Source organism: Syngnathus floridae, chromosome 14 (assembly GCF_059516105.1).
Source record: "Syngnathus floridae isolate MCC-2025c chromosome 14, RoL_Sflo_1.0, whole genome shotgun sequence".
Lineage (NCBI taxonomy): Eukaryota > Metazoa > Chordata > Actinopteri > Syngnathiformes > Syngnathidae > Syngnathus > Syngnathus floridae.
The window spans coordinates 9,514,122-9,533,643 of NC_142426.1; the positions used below are offsets into that span (position 1 = coordinate 9,514,122).

Genomic DNA, 19,522 nt, shown 5'->3' on the forward strand with positions numbered 1-19,522 from the left:
TGGATTCGGATTTAAAGCCTGTCGTATTGAGGTTCCTTTGAATTCCTTTCTAGACACAAAAGAATCCAAAAAAAAAAAGAATCCTTTAGCATTGTTGGATGTAAAACAATGTATGCCATAGTTACAAAATAAAGCCAGATGAAGTGAGACATGTGATTCCAGTATACACCAATACAGAGGAACTACATTGGACTACCGTATTTTCCGCACTATAAGGCGCACCTAAAAACCTCCAATTTTCTCAAAAGCCAACAGTGCGCCTTATAATCAGGTGCGCCTTATATATGGACCAATATTGAGCCACTACAGCAGGCGTGTCCAAAGTCCGGCCCGCGGGCCAAATGTATACATCTTATATATGAACAAAGTTTTAAAATGGGCCATTCGTTGAAGGTGTGCCTTATAATCCAGTGCGCCTTATATATGGACAAAGTTTTAAAATGGGCCATTTATTGAAGGTGCGCCTTATAATCCGGTGTGCCTTATAGTGCAGAAAATACGGTAATACTTCAGTCACCACACTCTGTCTTGATCCTCCGAATACAGCCAACAAAAGCTGCACACCGACCATAACCACATGTACTCGGCCTATGCAATTGCGGTGACAGTGGTAATACTTCTCACTCGACAACTCTCCTGCTTTCACTTTAGATGCTATAAGACAGGGTGAACTGTGAAAATTCTGTCATATCCCATTTCCACTTCATGGCCCTCAAGTACATCATGTTCACTCTGGTGAGCTGGGGAATGCCGGCCTGTCACGGGATATAAAGAACAAAAGTCAACTAAGTGCAGAGAGTCTGAGTGGTAAAAATCCATCCATGATAGGGATGTCAGCAAGTAGCCGCAACGCTGGCTTGTAGGATAATTAAACCAGGCAGTATCCATAATGCCACAGCATGTGGTGCACATCTTCAGCATCTTAAGTACGTCTCTGATCACCCTCTGAGAAGGAGAGCAGCTGCAAACATTTGTCACTTACGGTTCTAGAGTGAGGTTAAACGTAGTAGTGAATGTCTGAAGGGGGTGATTTCAACCTAGAACTGGAATAAAGCAGCTTTTAGGGTGACACTCTATTAAGTGATTGATTGAGAACCGAGCAAGTGAATTGCAATATTTATTGCCAGCAGGGTTGGACGGACCTGATTGCCTCGAAGATTTAATGCTATAAGTAAAATAAGTGATAAGGAGAAGCTTATTTTTTAACAAAGGGATAAAAGTAAGCAGCGGGAGGGAACCCATTACAATGTCGAAATCTGGTGAGCAAAACAAATGTTCTCCAACACAAGCAACAATGAACATAAACATTGTGTCCAATAAACCCACTAATGTGGAAGGCCAGCGACTTCCCGGAACTGTTATTATAGAGCATAGGTGTCAAACTCAAGGCTCGGGGGCCAGATACGGCCCGACATCATTTTATGTGGCCCGCGAAGACAAATTGTGCATCAAATTTGTGTGTCATTACTAGAATTGCAAATTGTCTTCACTTTTAATATCTTTTTTTAAATATTTGACCAGTTTTTACTCGTCTGATTTGAAAACGAGTTATTTATCAGTTTGTTTTGTAGCTTTGACTGTATATAATATGAGGTGCTCATACATTTATTTGAGTTGGCAGTCATAATGGCCCTCCGAAAAAAGCTATGACTATAATGCGGCTCGCGGAAAAAACGAGTTTGACACCCCTGCTATAGAGCATAAGTATCAAACTCAAGGCCCGGGGGCCAGATACAGCCCGCCACTTCATCTTATGTGGCCCGCAAAGACACATTTTGCATCGACTTTGTATCATTCCTAAAATTACAAATGGTTTTCACTTTTTAAAAATAGAGCCATTGCTAGCAATTTTTATTACCCTTCATCTTTTTAAACTATTTGAACAGTTTTTACTAGTCTCTGATTTCAAAATTCATCAGTTTGTTGTATAGCCTATACTGTATGTATAAAGAAGACGTTATAATGTCCGTCTGAGGGAAACTACAACTACAATGCAGCCTGAGTTGGACACCCCTGCTATAGAGCTTTTAATTACAATCTGAACTGGTGGATGCTGAAAATATACGCTTTATTTTGCTTCACCTGAACTTCAGCTAATTGCCTATTATGTTGAAACGACTGCTGCCACTTAATGTGTAGTCCTGCTGTAACCCACACTTCAAAAGAGGAGATAATTAAAGCGGTGGAAAATGTCAACAACCTCGCAAGAGTGCTGAACTTGCCGGAAGGGGCAACAGAAGCTGAACCTTTCTTGAATGTTTGCGGTCAAGCCTGAGGATGGCGATAGGTGGTCAATGACCTCGATTCGGTCTTGTTTCAATTTCTCATGAATAACATTTTGAAGGGCATTATAAAATGTGAACGTGACGGCATTTGTTTGAAATGACATTTTATCAATTACAGGATAAAAAAAAATTGTTAGACATTCCCTGTGCCCAATGAACATCATATTGTTGTTGAATGAAGTTAGGTCGCAAACACTTGGCCTTGTTTCTTTAGCTTTGCAGATCCCCTGTAAGGCTCAGTTTTACGTCTCATGGACACGAGTTCCATGTATTATTAAGAAATACTTGTGTCGACATGACATTTGCTTCTTTCATATGCATCACTGAACACCCTCCAGTTGAAGAAGCCAACCGCAAGGGTAAAGTTAAGGAACTGCTTTATTTTTTTCCCCCGGTTTTTCTTTTGATTGTTTAATATCTCGGGCCTGGAAGTAGTTAACCTGCCCACATCGTCAGAACAAATGTTCGAGGAGCACATGCGACACAGACTGTGAGCGAATGAAGCAGAAATCTCCAGTGACCCAAAAAATTGGCCAGTGGGAGGCAGCCATTTTGACATGAAGCCAGAATTTAAATGAGACGCAAGGAGGACATGTTGGTTCTTTGGATGAAAACAACGGAATGCGAATGGCCCAGAAACATTTAATGACCTGGAGACATTGGAGTTGGAGACTTGTACTGATTTAGAGTATTGTACTGATTTAGAGTATTCATTATAAAGTGTGAGAATCTTAAAGTCATTTTATATTTCCACCAAATTCCCATGTTATCTATTCAGCAGTGTTATTATCCTTTCTGTCCTGAAATGACTTTCTCAGGGATTGTATTGCTAACAGAGCCTGATGCTTTGGGGTTATAGCATTTTTTTATCTGGAAAATAAAAAGACGCATGGAGACATTGCATCAAACTCCACAATTCAAGCATTTGAGCCATTGAATTGAAACGGTCAATTCTCACGATGCTGGTCTTTAAACTGATTTGCCAGATCCGCGAAACACACGCGGGGCTGTGAGCCAGGTCGCCTCATCCGTATCGATTTGGCCCGACCAATCTGCCCAAAAACATGGCAGACTTCCAGAGCTAAATTAAAGAAAACATCATTTTAGAGCCAAAATGGCAACGCTTGCTGCAGCTGACACTCAGGTGTGCCCAGCTTTGAATTTACCATAACAGTATTAACACAATCAAATACATTATTATTTTCCTGTTTACAATCAACTTGAGTGGTGCAAAGTAGCAAGATAGTTGGAGAATGGCAAAATGAATAAAATAGTCGAGTCTTGGCATGCCGGCAACAGTTAAACCCCAAATTATTCATATGCTGGCCAAATTTTAAATTAATGAGAATTCTTTGTTGGATGTGTATCTTCTGGCTAGAAATCCTACAAGAACATGATAACAGATTGGAAGAAGTTGTGTAGGAAGAAAATTATGAAAAATACCAGATAATGGATGGATAATCACCTTTTTCAATCATTCATTATTATGATTATATCAGACTATTCTGCGCAATCAAAAGGATAATCAACTTCTAGCATAATCTAGAGTAGGAACACTCAGTTATTGAGTATTACCGAATATAAAAAATGTGTGGCGCTACTGTTCCGAGATTTGACAAAATCATGGCGTTGACGTTGCAAAATGGCCACAATTCACTTCATAAAGATTAGGAAGTGAAACAGTGCCTGTAACCTCTGAACTGTGACCCACCGTGGTGCCCGACTTTAAAACATTTGTTAAAAAAAATAACAGTTTAATGTCCAGACGACTATGTTTCAGAGGACAACAATATTTGATAAATGCAGCCTATATTACATGAAGAGTAAACTTGTCAGAAGATTCTATTTCATCTATTTGGTTGCCATTTCCAATAATGTTTACTTTTTCTCTTTGGAAAAAAAACTTTGGGTCTTCCAATAATCCTGTCAAAAGTAGAGGGTTGCATCGCAGGATTGCTTTGTATGCTGAAGATATCGTCCGATGCTGTATTTAATCTTGCATACTCTTGAAGAGGCTTCCCTCAGGTCAACATAAAAATACAGCGTGTGCATGATTAAAATGTGTTTTTGTGCAAATATTCCTCAAAGCGTTTGTGTGTTTGCACATGAACCAACTGCTCGAGTAATCTCAGATTGTTTTTAAGGAGCGAGGGACAGTCACTGCTTCATGCCAATAAATCTAAAATCCACACACACAGTGAGAGCGATTGAGATATTAGACTTATTGAGAGTGTCTGGTCTCACAGTGACTTGGTGGGTGTTTATGTCTTTTCTGTGCCATGGCTTAAAAGAGCGTAACTTCTTTTCTCCTCCTGGCTTATCTTGTTAGTTTTCTTCTCTTGGTCAGCCATCCCCTTTTTTCTTTTTTGTTACCTTCATGCCGCTCTTCTCAGCATTGCTGACTACTAGAGTTTAATAAAAATAGCTTTTCTTACATTGCAGTTGCACATAACTGTTTTCTTTCGTCTACCTTGCAGTGGAGAAGTTACGGCTTTGAATCTTACAGCTCAGGCCCACCAATATGGAGTTTACACATTCTGCCCGTGCGATGGTTTACTCAAGGTCTTCGGGTGACTCCCACAGTCCCAAAACTATATATATTGGTGAATTGAACAACGTAAATCGTGTAAATAAGCTCACCCGTGACCCTATTGTGAATCACCTGTATCGAAAGTGAACGGATGGAATGAGAATAGTGAATTCAACAAAGAAAAAACAACTAATCAAATATGATTGAATTACTATTATTAGTTTTTATTTATTATAATTTTATTATTATTATTATCAATATGATATGCTTTTGAGTGTAGTCCAAATATGAAGTCATGCCCTTATTACATTATCAAAGACGACTACCAGACCTTAGCAAAGCCGTTTACAAAAGGCCAATTACAAACAGAGCAAGTCTTGAAGCTAATATTCATGTTGTGTTCACGACACAAAATGAGCATTTTTAAAACACCAATTAGTTCCAACAAAAATTTGCTGGTGTTTTACACAGCAATGCTCTTCTGTACACCAGTGGAGGTTGTGACCTTTTTATAAAAACAGTCAGTGTTGACCGGACAAGCAACGCTAGATCCATTCAGAACAATGGCCTTTAAAAGAGAAGGTGCAATGTGACTCCAGATGACAATGCCCTTTCATTGACGAGAAGCTGGAAAACTCCAAATGCATAACAACCATCTATACATCAAATACAAAAAAAAAAACAAATCAAGATTTTAGAAATAAACCAAAGATGTGTGGGTTGGTGGGAGTGTTTTGGTTGACCGAGCTGGACAGTTTTTCACATGTCAGATGTATTTGCTCATAACAGCCGAGTTAGCTACAGGCAACTTCATGTTGTTGTTGTTTTGAAACACTGGAGGTCTTCTGACACATTATTCCTTACGCCTTCTGAACAAGTGGGGCCGCCACTTTTGGTAATATTTCACAGATCAAAATTTTCTATAGTAGAAACTTTACATAAGATGATTTATATATGATGTATTTGTATACATTTGAGCAGACATAACGACAGCTCGAAGTGGTAGATTTAGTTTTGCGCTTGGAACGCTTTCCTGCATCCAAGTTAAAAAGAGATAGCGAAAGGTCTATTTTTCTTTTTTAACAGTAAAGCAAGAAACCATGCTGCACGAAACATCGAATATGTTTTGTATGCGTTTGGTTCAGTTGGAATGATCTTTGGTGCCATTTCTTTGCTCATACTTTTCCATTTGGTCAAGTGGGAACACTCTCATACGAACCCTGGCGTGCTCTAAAGATGCAGTCTGAAACCACTTGAAGAACTCTGTTGCCCTTGGGTTCACTTGAGCTCAAATGTGAACACTGCATTAAAAAAATCCCGACCGGCATTAAAACCCACCAGTTAAATCAAATCGCAATCAAATTATGATTATATTGCATGTAGAATTAATCATTCAGCCTTATTGTGCCCATATTGTACCTTATATTTGTAGTCTAAACATGATGTGGCTTTATTTTATTTTTTTAATGCTCAATAACAAAAAAAAGCACAGCTTTTTGCATTTATCGACTAAATCACTCACATGATGCCATAAAATGCTGCTTTGCAATTTAATCTGTGAGATAAATCATATTTAAGCTCTACCTATCGGGCATTATAAACAGTGGCTCTACAATAAACTACCTGTACATGACTCAGCAAATAAAATGCCAATCATGCTGGGAATACCTTCCTTCATTTGTCTCCTGAAAAACAACCTAGAAATGTGCAAATGTAATTTGTCTTTTAACTGTCGTGATGTACAACCAAAAGTCATTATTTACAGTACTACTTCTTTCAAGTTGTCCTCCCGGACGAAAAAAAATAATCGTTTTGCAGATGCTGCAAAGGACGTCGCAGATCATCCCGTCTGCTGGGAGGGAAGAGGAAAATGAAAATAAAAATATAAAGCACGTCAGTAAGCAAAGGAGATCAAGGAGGTTATTCACAAGAATATTGATTCAGCCTAATATCAGCGTTTTGCTCTACTTAGGGAGACTGATCAAACATTATCTTATCGCTCAGAAGACTGATAATAAAAAATACCTTATTGATCTTCAGAATGTGATTTTGAAAGTCATTTGCATCCACCTGTGTCTCCGTGCACATTACACAGGAAAAAAAGATGATATTGTTTGAAAAGCAAAAATGAGACAATGAAAAAAAGGAAAGCTGTATTTAGGAGGCAATATTAGTAGTCCACTTTATCACTACAGTGCCAAACCAATTCTGCCTAATCCTGGATAGCATGCAGCATATGCAACACTATGCTTTCTACATCTGTATCAAATAAAAGCAGGAGGAAAAGTATTTTGCAAAGTGCAAACTGGCAGTGGAGCTCTCTGGGAAGCGTCTGTGTAATGGCCTTGCTTGATGGGTCGCATTTTCTCACCAGACAAGTGCTACAGTTACAGCAAATGCTTGCACGCACACACTTACGCACACACGGCTCAGCAGTCGGACAAGCATGAGGTCCGACTGTGCCGCCATTTACCAGACAAATGTTGCATATATACACGGCTAAAAGAAACAGACTTCCACAGGAGGTGTTTGAGTATTTGTTGTGCAATATTCTATGTACTTGCTTCCTCCAGCGGGCTCTTGTCTTTTGTCTTAGGGTGACCAGACATCCTCTTTTCCCCAAAAATACGTCCGGGTGGAATTTCAAAAATTGTCCGGGATTTTGTTCGACTGCCTCACTTGTGCAGTACATTGTCAAAAAATTGTTTTTTCTGTAATCGTTCGCAAATAAGTCACAACCTTCTCCTCAAATCTAGCCACCTTGCTGATTGTGTGTGCGTGTGTATTAGGAAGTAGGCGAGTGCTTGCCAGCAAACAAGGCCGAAACAAAAATGCACGTTTAGGGAGGAATAATTTTTTTTTTTGCGTGCTTTCGCCAGGATCGTGATGCGTATGAAGCTGAGTGCTTCACATGTAAGGCAGCCACTTAAGTGTCTGTGGCAAATAAAGGTGCCAACGACCTGCAGGCACACATCAATTCAGCCAAGCACACTAAAGCAGCGGAGAGAGCATCATCCAAAGTCATGGATTTCTTTATGACCAAGTCCGAAAGTGTAGCAGAAGGTAGCTATGCTTTTCATACTGTTAAGCACCATGAAAGCTACAAATCACAATTGATATATAGACACCTTGTCAAAAAAAAAAGGTGGTTGGAAATCCTGAGCAAATAAAAATATGAGACAGTCAAGGCAAGGTTGCAATTATCATAGCATACACAGTGGAATGTTCCTTGAAGTGAAAGTGTCAGCATATGTTTCAGTATCTGTTTTGTGATAAAGTGATAAACACAGAAGGTTTGTGCTTTTTGAAGTGGCAAACCAGCAGCAGATGCTGCGGTAGACAATGTGTGTGACCTGTGGTGACTGATTAAGGCTGGAAACAAAGGCAGAGCTGAAGGACTCATTAGCACCTCTGAAAGTCTTTATCGTGCAGCACACGGCGGAACTGCAGAACCTCCCACACTCGCTCAGCAGCACTTGACACTCATTCATTGTCACTTTTTTCTCTTTGACTTAGCCAAATGGACGCGAACCCCCGACTCATCATCTGAAGTCAAGGAGAAGCTTCCTCAGCTATGTCCAGCCCCTCACAACATCTCAGGAGGAAACAGAACTCCAGCTATGGACAACAAAACTTGAGAATGACCCCCCTTCTAATGACATGGGAATCCCCCTCTTCCGAAGATCTACCATCCGAATCAAAATTGGTCCAGTGGACGGCACTCAACCGCTTAAGAACAGGAACAGGCAGGTCAAAAACAGCTAAAAGCCAGATGGGGCGACAAAACCGGCCCAACCTTCTGTGAATGTGGAGAAGAGGACCATACCATGCAGCACTGCCTTGTCTGCCCTCTACTACCCAACCCCTGGAGCTCAAAAGATCTCGCTGAATTGAAGACATGGGAAACTGTCATCTGACTAGCACTTCAAAAACACAAAAAGAAGAAGCGCTTTTATGAGCTGGCCTTCAATCAAGTTTTCATGCTGTGATATGAATTCACACAGGTGCTAGATGGGGGAGTTTTAGTCTCATTTACTTTTTTTAGATTTCATTTTTGATTCTGCCTTTGAGATAGCACAAGGGAGTCAGTGGGGGAAAAAACGGTTGATTTATTCAGTTTCCTTGTGCTTCATTGACAGCGATAGAGTCACTTTGCCACGCTCTTTGTAAGAAATCACACTGATTATATGCTTGCTGGAATGGTTACGTGATGATTATGACCTCTTTAATTACAACTCATATTGATGTTGATAGTGTTTAGGGCTGGACTGACATAGCAGGGGCTCTGAATTTAACATAATGTCAACCTAATTTAAGATTAAATTGCCATTCATAAATAAATTTTTAAAAAATGCCATGAAATCTGATGTTGGAAACCACTCAAGACCATTTTGTTTCTAAGGTGGGGTACTGTTTCATTCAAAGTTTCAGTCAAAATATGAACTTCTTGGTCCTGTACAGTTGCTCAAAGTGATCCAAAAGCCAAATATTTGCAAACATAATCATGCTCACTATCTAAAGTCAAGTGGTCGAGCAGGTATAAAGTTTTGTGTTTGACCGTTTTGGAGAATATGAGTTAATCAAAACAACAAAACAATGTGTGTGACTGCTAAGAATTTGAAGTTGCTTCAAATAATTTATCCATGACTTATAATTTATCATTTATTTTTTTAATATGATTTATTTGCTATAAATAAAATATCTTTGTTCATCTATTTACTCCTCTTACACTGATGCAGAGCAGATGTCAGCGCTAGTCTTACAGCGTTTGATACAATTGTTCATAAAATACTGTTGAACAAGTTGGAAACTTGGTTCGGATTAAATGGAACAGTGCTAAAATGGAATGAAAGGAGTTAATATTTGACCATTGGAAGTTTTGAATCCGTTGGGGTCCCTCAAGGGTCAATGCTGGGAACCCTTTAGTTAAATTCATGTGGGGTCAAATGCTTGCAAAAGCACCAATTTTGTCATAGATAATACTTCCATCCATTTTCAGCACTGCTTTTCCTGTTCAGGATCACAGAGATCTTGGGCCTGTTCCATCTTATTTTACAGTACCAATATAGAAACAGGCAACCTTTCACACTCATATTCACACCGTCACTGAGTGGCAAACCCGTTAGAAAGAAATCAGACAAATCAGTAATATACAAAAGCTTATTCTGACATTAATTCAGAGTTGCAAGATACATGCTTGCCGCAGAATGTGTTATATTTTGCAAAATTCATACGTCAGTAAAGCCAAAACAAATATGTAAATTACATGAGAACAGCCTGCCACCTGACATGATGTTCTCTCCAATTCAAATCCAGTGAATTCATTACCATTGATAATGTGCTCAGGTTTCGAAACAAACACTGGAATGTGGACTTTATAATATGGGTTGGGCATATTGATTTTTTTAAGGCAGGGAAAGACAAATCATATTACTGAATCACCCTATATTCAGATTCTGTGTCCATTGTGGAATTGTTCACTATATGACTGTTTTTTTTTTTTTTTTAAAGATTAATTCTGGGCATGAATCAAACAGCAATGCTTTAATATATAACCTGCTGGTAATCCAGTCACCAGCAAGAGCACACCTGATGCCCATGTGTGTTCATGGAAGAGGATCTGATGGATTTGACACACATATAAGCACACACAGGCATCCAAGTGCGTGTGCTTGCAAACACACACACCGTGCACATACCTGATGCTCGTCATGCTTCCAGCCTCAGAGCCAAGCTTGCATCTCTCCAGCTGACTGGCAACAATCTGTCGTTCGGCTTCGAGTTCCCTGGTGAGACGTTCAAACTGCAACTCCTGGAGAGTTGGGGAATGTGTCAGAATTGTTCTATTTACACTCACGATAGATTTTATTTTGGATGCATCACACTTGTATAATTGTGAAATAGATTCTGCCGTCTGGTGGGAAAACACTACATATTTTAACACTTGTATTTTCGGAGAGTTTGATAAATTCTTCTTATCATCCATCTGTAAATGGCAAATATATCGGTAACATAATGAAGGAAAAACAGTTTCCTTTTTTTTCTAACAAAAAGGATATATTGCAAAAAAAAAGTCTTTATAGCTCTGTATATCCAAAACATGGAGCTTTTTTTTTTCTTAAATAAAAAACAAGCTCTTCAACTTATAAATATTTAACATTAAATGCGTTTTATTAGGCCTTGCAGAATATACTCTTTGAACCGCTAACCCGTGTTAATTGGTTTCATTTGTTTTAATGCAATGTCTCATTGAAGTATTTACCAAAGTAGTATGTCAGTTGGACTAACGTAACAAATCAATGTGTGTATCCGTGCGTGCATGCGTGTGTTTCGGTTTTAAAGATGATGTACTCGGCGGTTCTGGGAAAAAACTGTGGAGGTGGCAATTCTGCCGGTTGAGGAGAATGTGTACATGGAACATAAAGTCAGTCAAAACCTGATTATAATGTCAGATATAGAAATCATTATGGCTAATTTAACATATCCAATACACCCAAATTATGCAAAACACTTCCTGGTTGTCAGATTTCCCCAAAGAGCATGCAATGCCTGCAGTGTGGTTTAAGATGAGAATTTTGATTATCAAATTGGTTAATGACAGTCTAGTAGTGGGATTCCACATAATTAATCATGTCACAATTTTTATTCAATCTGTATGCTTTAAAGGACATTTGTGCATGGGTATAATCATAAATTGTACACATGGGACACCCTGTAAAATATTTATTCCTATAAAACTTTACATATAGAAGAATCTGTGCAAATTTAGGGATACATATGCACATGTCACATGGCTAAAATAACAATTTAAGACATAATGAGCACATTTGGTTTTGCTCCTTCATCAGAGGGGGATGATGATGATGATGAATCTCATTAATCTACTGGAGCTTACGCACCCGAGGCACCTTTAGTCTCTCTTCCAGACTGATACAATGTGATTAGAAGAAATTATTGCTAGAGTCAATAACATAACATGTTCACGGCTGAATTCCTCTGTAATTGTCCATTTTCCTATTTTTAGTAGCAACTACAGGCAAATATACGTTTAAAGATATTTGCATTCATTTAAAAACACAATTTCCATGTATAGTCGAATAACGATGCTTATATTGTATGAAGTTACCCTTGAGGAACACTGGAGGACTACACGAGGACGTGGGATTAGAAACGCCATGTCTGCTATATTCAGTTGGAGAGGAAAATGTTAATGCACAGCAGACTTGATGTTAACATGCTGCACCACACACACACACACACACAAACACACACACAGATGGGCATACACATGCTGCTGAAGTTGCTCAATTGCAAACACCGTTTACCGGAAAGGACAACATGTAGCCTCCTCCCTCCTAATAGCTTTAAGATGGTGACACATGAATGTATTTACACAACATTGAAAAAAACAAAAACATCTTGCAAAGCTTCTCATTAACTACTCTAGTGAAATGAGAGTCATCCAAGTTGTGCTAAGAAAATTAAAAAAAAATTCAAATATCATGAAAGGGCTGCCACGATAAATATTGCATTAATTATTTTTTCGCTAAAAAGAAGAAGCAGTTAAATGGATGCAGAACTAAACCTACCACAGAGTCCAAAGGTGTGAGAAAGTTCCCATTCCATCACATGGAGTTCCAACTCACAATCCACACCACGTGCCCTATTTACTTCTTACAAACTACTGCATGAAAGAAAACAGCTTGCTTCCTCCTCTGTGATCTGACACTAATATGACCAAGCTCATTAGTTGATGCTAAAAACATTTTTAAAAAAAACACCTACTTCAATAAAACAACGCCACGGCTGATGAAGAAAAAGATGAAAGGGGTTCTGCTTGTTTGGTGCGTCTACTGTCGAGACCACGGGGCTACTGAAAGGTTAAGCTGAAATGACTAACTGCGTGGATGGCGAGAATTCTGTTGGAAGGCTTTTTGAAAAGCCCAAACAAAAGACCCTGCTTCCTCCTTTCCTCCTCCCCCCTGCCTCTCCAATCTCTATTGCCTCCAAGTGAAGGTCTGCCATACAGACACCTGTTACTGCAGGCTGAGGAACACCATGAAATTTTCAAGGGAATAAAAATAGAAAAAGTTCGAAAGTAAAGCCATGAGGCAGAAGACGAGTGAGTAAGTCCACATACCTTCACACGGACCATACTTCACAAGGCAGACTTCAGTTTCCCTTTGCTACCCTTTGGCCAAATACATTTGCTCTACTACTTCCAAAGACTCATCTGTCTTGGGTCGAGACACAGCCAGAGAGATATGGACAGAGGGAGCGAGAGAGAGAGAGGGACTACAAGTGTCACTTGAGCCTTCTTTTGGCTTTCTCCATGTCTCTTTATCATTCCCTCCATGGGGGCCATGGACACACACATGCATATGCACATGCATGCACAGATACACACACAGACACACACTCGCAGTGTTCAGTGAGGCACAAAGGTCCCCATGGCAACGGAGCATTTAGAAGCCCAGTGGCATTATTCATGCAACGTTGCATCACAATGGGCCCTCCTACTGGTCCACCCTGCAAAAAAGACCACTGCTCACCAGTCGTCTCTCTCTCTCTCTCTCTCTTTCTCTCTCTCTCTCTTTCTCTCTCTTTCTCTCTCCGTGTAAAAAGAGTAAAATGTGCAGGAAAGATGGTCTCATGAGTACAAACATTCACATGCCCGGAGACCAACACACACTGGTTATTTATTTCTGTAGCTACTACTCAATGGTAAAAGTCGGTACAACCTATTCTGAAAGGAAAATGCATCTTGTAAGTGGAACCAACAGGTTCATGTCAAGGTCATTGGATGGATGGATGGATGGATGGATGGATGGATGGATGGATGGATGGATGGATGGATGGATGGATGGATGGATGGATGGATGGATGGATGGATGGATGGATGGATGGATGGATGGATGGATGGATGGATGGATGGATGGATGGATGGATGGATGGATGGATGGTAAATAAACAGGGCGCACTTGTTTGTTATGTGCCGAAAGAGAAAGGCAACAATAGTGAAATGCAAAATTGGTGTTTTGATTGTGACGCATATAAAGTAAAGTGACATAACCTTCATTTTCACAGATTTTGGACCACTTTCAAAATTTAGATGTAAATTGTAAAGGAATAGATTTATTCGTTGGAGTTTTCTTTCTTTTGGGATTTTGCTTGATCTTGCGCTGGTAGAATTGAATGTAACCGTGTCGTTTGCATCTTTTTGTGTCGTGATGGCATGGGAGCGGAAATTTCCCTGCCAGTCCACGTTTACACTTTTAAAGATCACTGCAAATCCACTTATTCTTCACTCACTCCATATTTTCCAACATTGAACCAACACACCATGTTTGGTTTTGAGCTCAAACTGACACATCAAGAATTTGGAAAGTCTACAAAACAAGATGAGTGATATGTTGAATCTTTTCTGTTCGTGTGCTGTGGGCGATAAGACAGAATGTCTGAATAAGTCAGAATTTCTATTCTATAACCAACCAGTTCATAATATTTACTTTGCCCAGAAAGAAAATGCAAAAAGACATTTTGGTGTGTACCAAAGTAGGGAAGAAGAATGTGAAACATTACACATCTGAGTTTCAAGTCAAATTCAACCATGCAAAAACAAGCCTTACCATGATGCAGTAAGCCTGGTAATTAGAACCCATTGCCTTCCCAACAGGGGTCGTCAGTTGTTCCTGAGAAGATTGCCGCACCTCCTACTGAGTCGGACTAAAATGCTGGCTTCTTTTTGTATTTGTTTATGTGACGTGTGTTCCTCACCTCTTCACCAATACTAAATAAACCGGTCAAGACTGGCCAGCAAATCCACAAAGCATATGCAAAGCGCGGCCCAGCTTGTCGTCATATATTTATTCAAATTGGTATCTGCCCATCTCGTGTGGCTGTATGAGGAATAAAAGTGCATTTATATGCCTAATGACTGTCAAACATAATGGTTATTATTATAATTATTGTACTGTAATTTTAACATGCTTGAGTACACTGTAAAGCAATGTGTCTAATGTGTATTATGCCATTTATTAAATAAAATAAGGTATTGCAATTCGCAAACAAAATAGCAAAGAGAGCAATTTATATACAAATAGTTGTCCCTGACTCTTCAAACACGAGATTAAACTTCAAACTAAATTTAATTATGCTTTTTTTTTTTCATTATGCTTCTCAAATTGGCACTGAATTGCAGCCAAGAACAAAAAAAAATCTTGGTTTGCAGCAATTTTGCAAAGCTGCTCCAATGTCAATTGGCAAGCCCAGGCAAAGGAATCATTTACTAATAAAAAAAAAAATAATTGCCTAAGAAGACAAATCCTGATGGTCTTGCATCTATTTTAATGATACCGCAAACAAAATAGAAAAAAAGAAAAACAAATGTCTTATGGGACACTTTTGTGATCTCAGTGGTGATCTCAGTTGCGAGTCTTTTATTATTAACCTAACACATGTACATGTTTTGCTTTTCAGAATGTGGAAGGAAGGTAACTGGAGAAAAGTCATTTTAGAATTTTTTTCTTTTCGAAGGTCAAATTTTCAGCACTGTTATGATTTCCAACAATGTTTACTATTATAGATATTTAACATTATAATGCTTTGCGTGCAACAGTTGATGTGCCGACCATCATAGCTTGGTAAGCAATTGAGCAATTAATAAAATAAAAGAATTGGGCGGTTCCACAGGGGCAGGTGGCATTGTGACGAAAGATTCTTTTCATGTGCGTGTAATGTAAATGTCCCTCCCTCTTTTTTTCTTACATAAAGATGCCTAATTGTGCACTGTGGTATCTGCCTGGCATTAAGTTATTTAGCAAAGAGGAGGTGTCACACTGGGTATGTCGCTATACTGTCTGAGCCACTGTTTGGGTCAAAAAAATTCATTTGGTACATCGACTCAATGACAAATTTGTCCCTCGGGCGAAGGGAAACAAGCCAACGGGAGAAGGTGGACCATGATAGCGCGCAGGGAGCGATATTGGCGCGACATTGAATAAAGGAGAGGAAAACTTCCGGGCAGCAAGGGGGAGGACAGATTCAGGGAGATTTAGTGTTGTGTTGATCCCAGAGCTACTTAAATGTTCATCCCAACCAGACAGATTTGTCTTGTTTTCAAAAGGACTGTGCTTGTAGGGCAATGTTTTAATTCCTACCACCCGCCCCGCCCTTATTGGACATGGTTTAAGCACGATGTAAAGACATTATGAAGTGAGGGCAAATATTCATCCTCAAGTGTCATCATCAAATTAGATTGCCAAAGTATCTACAGGAGAGATCTGTTTTTGATCTTTAAATTTAAAGGATATATTGTCTGGTTGCTCATTTAATTTTGTACCGTATGCCATAAGTGCAACAAAGTGTGATGTGATGGAATATAAAGTTCCTAATCCTAAATCATCCATCATTTAAACATCAATGATCTTAAGACATAGTTTTATGAAATAGTTATGATTCTGAGGAGGCAACGTTATAAAATTCATATCCTGGTTCAGGGCTGTATTACTGACTCATTCTCTTTCTTCATTGCCTGAAATGAAATAATCATCATCCTCCATTAGACGAAGACTCATCAAATATAAAGGAAGATATCGTTTCCTTTGCAGTGTCAACCGTCTGCTCGGCGTACTGCAACTCACTTGACTGTTTAACTTAAGCCTGCAGTGGCTCAATTCAACTTGGAGCATGAGGATAATGCAATGCTTGTACAATGTGTTAAACACAGTTCCTCAGAACAGAAATAAAATAAAAATAAAATAAAAAATCATCTACACTTTCCTTCCACAAAACTTCCACCATGTGGAGACATTTAATTTTGTTTGTTTACTCAAAATAACTAAAGGTAACTCATTACAATTACAATAAATATTTATTTTCCTTTTATTTCAGCGATCAATGTGGATGTTTCCTCCTTTAATGGAAGGTTAACAAAAATTGATATAACATAAAAATATTTTAATTAAAGCTTTGTGACTATTATCCACATACACAAAAGAAATGGAAGACTGATAACAACAAAACTGCTAGACTGCCAATAATAAAGCTTCCTCAAACCTTGCTATCCAAAACAATACTCTATTTTTTTCTGTGATGCTCTTCGTTCCATTCAAATATTATTAGACCTTTTATACGTCCATTAAGAAAGACAGTCTGAGCAAGGAGACACTCCTGACACTCATTACATTACATTTCCCCCCCTTCAAACACTTCAGTTATGTTCAAAGCATTTTCTTATGAAAATCTAATTAGCAACTTTAAAAGAGGACAATGCTGGGAAATTTAATGAGTTAATCCCTCAGCTAAACAAACTTTAGTTGGTCGTAATAAAAACAGGCAGACGGGGATCGCTAAAGCTGTGCTGTGTGTCCTAAGGATATTGCCGACACAACCATTGTTGCAGGTTTAAGTATTTTAAACCACGATTTTACACTATATTAGCATACTGTCTTAATAATAAAGGTGTCCAAAGAGCATGTGAACATTAATCTGTCAATACCCAGTGGAATTTTCACTTAATCTGCCATCAAAGAGACAATCGATCAAAATGGCACATCTCCTATTATAAAGCAACATGGTTTCAAGGCTGGCACACAAGAGATAGAATTGTAGTAAAAATGATGAATGATATCCTGACAGGAACTGACAAAAGCAAGAAATATTGTTTTGGATTACTAATCAATCACGTGTTGAAAGAAACAGCATTTTAATGACTGTATGTAGGCATGAGATTACGAACACGTACTGTATTTTCCAGACTATAAGGCGCACCTAAAAACCTAAAATTTTCTCAAAAGCCGACAGTGCGCCTTATAGTCCGGTGCGCCTTATATATGGACCAAATTCCTAAATTTAAACTGGCCCGAAGCATTGTGTCATGAAATCAATCATAAGTGGCCCACTGAAGACTATGAATCATGAATCATAAAAAGACTATGGATCATTATTTTGTGATTATAAAGTAATTTGTTCCGTCTGAAGTTGAAATAAAAAAGATAAAATGGAGAATGATTTGATTTGGATTAAAAATCTGACGTGATGCATTAATGGTGCGCCTTATAGTCCGGTGCGCCTTATATAAGGACAGAGTTTTAAAATGGGCCATTCATTGAAGGTGCGCCTTATAGTCCGGTGCGCCTTATAGTCCGGAAAATACGGTATTTAAATGACCGTGCCTTTAAATGTTTTTAGTAGGTCAGATTGGCTACTAAAGTGTGAAAGACAAGTTGTTAAAGTGTAGTGCTTAGAAGAGAAGGGAGTACAGTACAAGCTGCCAAAATACGACATGAAAGTTTAGAATGGAGTGCACTCCAGTAAATTTCTTTGGGGAAAAAAAAAACCAAAAAACTAATGTGTATGTTCAGCAGCCTGTTGCGGTGAAATGAAGTGAGTGTAAAAGTCTGTCTCCGGAAAGAGTGATGGCTATTGCCAAGTTGTTAATAGAGTGAATTCATTCACATGACTTTTGAAAGGAGAAGCTTTTCACTTTCAGGGAAATACAAATATTGACCTTGCTATTTGTGTTTGTTGTTTCTATTGAGTGTGCAAACTGATAATGAAAAGAAGATGCGGCAGTGTTTAATATTAACGCAACACAAAAGTCTTATGAAACCTCAAATGCAATTTTCAGATGAACATTTTCTTGCAAGGTGTCCTGAGGTCATGGTCATGTTTTTTTTCCCCCCCATATTTTTGAAACAGTGAAATTAGATTTAATCCATCATCATCAGATTTCTTTCCGTTATTCCGTATTATAAAAGAGTAAGCTGATTTTAAGTACTTTTAAATACAAGCGGAATATGATTTTTGGGTGGCAATGTTGGTGATTAGTGGTGCAGCCCATCTGTCCAACATTTGGGCCCAGACTGTTGGGTGGATTAGAATAAAATTGGTACATTATTCGTCATCAGTTGACTTTAGTAGATTTAGTAGAAACATGATATCAACAATTTAAAATTCTATGTGGACAAAGCTGTTCTACTATATCAACGTTCAACAAAGTCCTCATTTCAATACCTGGCAAGAACAGTGATCTTAAACTATTGTAATGATCCTTTTTTTTTTTTTAAACTGACTAGCTCCAAGCCAAAGATCTTTTGTCTGAACTTCGTACGCTTTGAAGTAAATTTGAATTTCATGAAAGGTTAGATCTTTTTTTTATGTTGCACAGCTCATACCTGCTCCTTGACAGAGGCCAGGATGGCAGAGGTGGTTTCCGACTCGGATCCATCCCCGTTGGAGGCATTGAGGACAGGGCTCAACATGGTGGCAGCACTGGCAGTGTCAGACAACACTTCAGGCACTGGCATCACTCCTAGAAAACAAGGGAACATATTTTTTACTATTATTTCTCAGCTAACATGGTTTGGGGATGAAGGCAGTCACGCTATCTGATACTCATGGACATCTGTCACCATGAGAGTGATGAAAATTGATAATTAAGGTACAGATGATTGATGAGAGTGGAAAGCCGTTTGATTTTCTTGAACACATTAAAGCAGAGATTATTTTAGGCATCATTTGAAAACCATGCGAGTAGAAAAAGATTTGAAAATTAGGCATGCGTGGACATATTAGGCTAATGACAATCTCGCATGATTAGCGATCCTGCTCCTGCTCTATTAACAAAGGAGTTTGGTGTCCATAGCGGCGTTATGAAACTACTGTATTTTCCGCACTATAAGGCGCACCGGATTATAAGGCGCAC

At 38.8% G+C, this 19,522-nt stretch overlaps 1 protein-coding gene across 5 annotated transcripts in view; it reads right to left on the minus strand.

Moving 5' to 3' along the window:
• Positions 1-19,522, minus strand: part of ctnnd2b (catenin (cadherin-associated protein), delta 2b) — an 81,933-nt gene that overhangs the window by 40,725 nt on the left and 21,686 nt on the right. For 3 of the 5 annotated variants that reach the window (XM_088395811.1, XM_088395810.1, XM_088395809.1), the window contains exons 2-3: positions 18,993-19,129; positions 10,515-10,627 (exon numbers count right to left, since the gene is read on the minus strand). In XM_088395811.1, coding sequence (XP_088251937.1) covers positions 10,515-10,627; positions 18,993-19,124 — 245 coding nt within the window. In that variant the 5' untranslated portion in view covers positions 19,125-19,129. Of the gene's footprint in view, positions 1-10,514; positions 10,628-12,404; positions 12,725-12,955; positions 13,103-18,992; positions 19,130-19,522 lie in introns of those variants that run through there. The other 2 variants (XM_088395812.1, XM_088395813.1) reach the window with 2 other exon arrangements.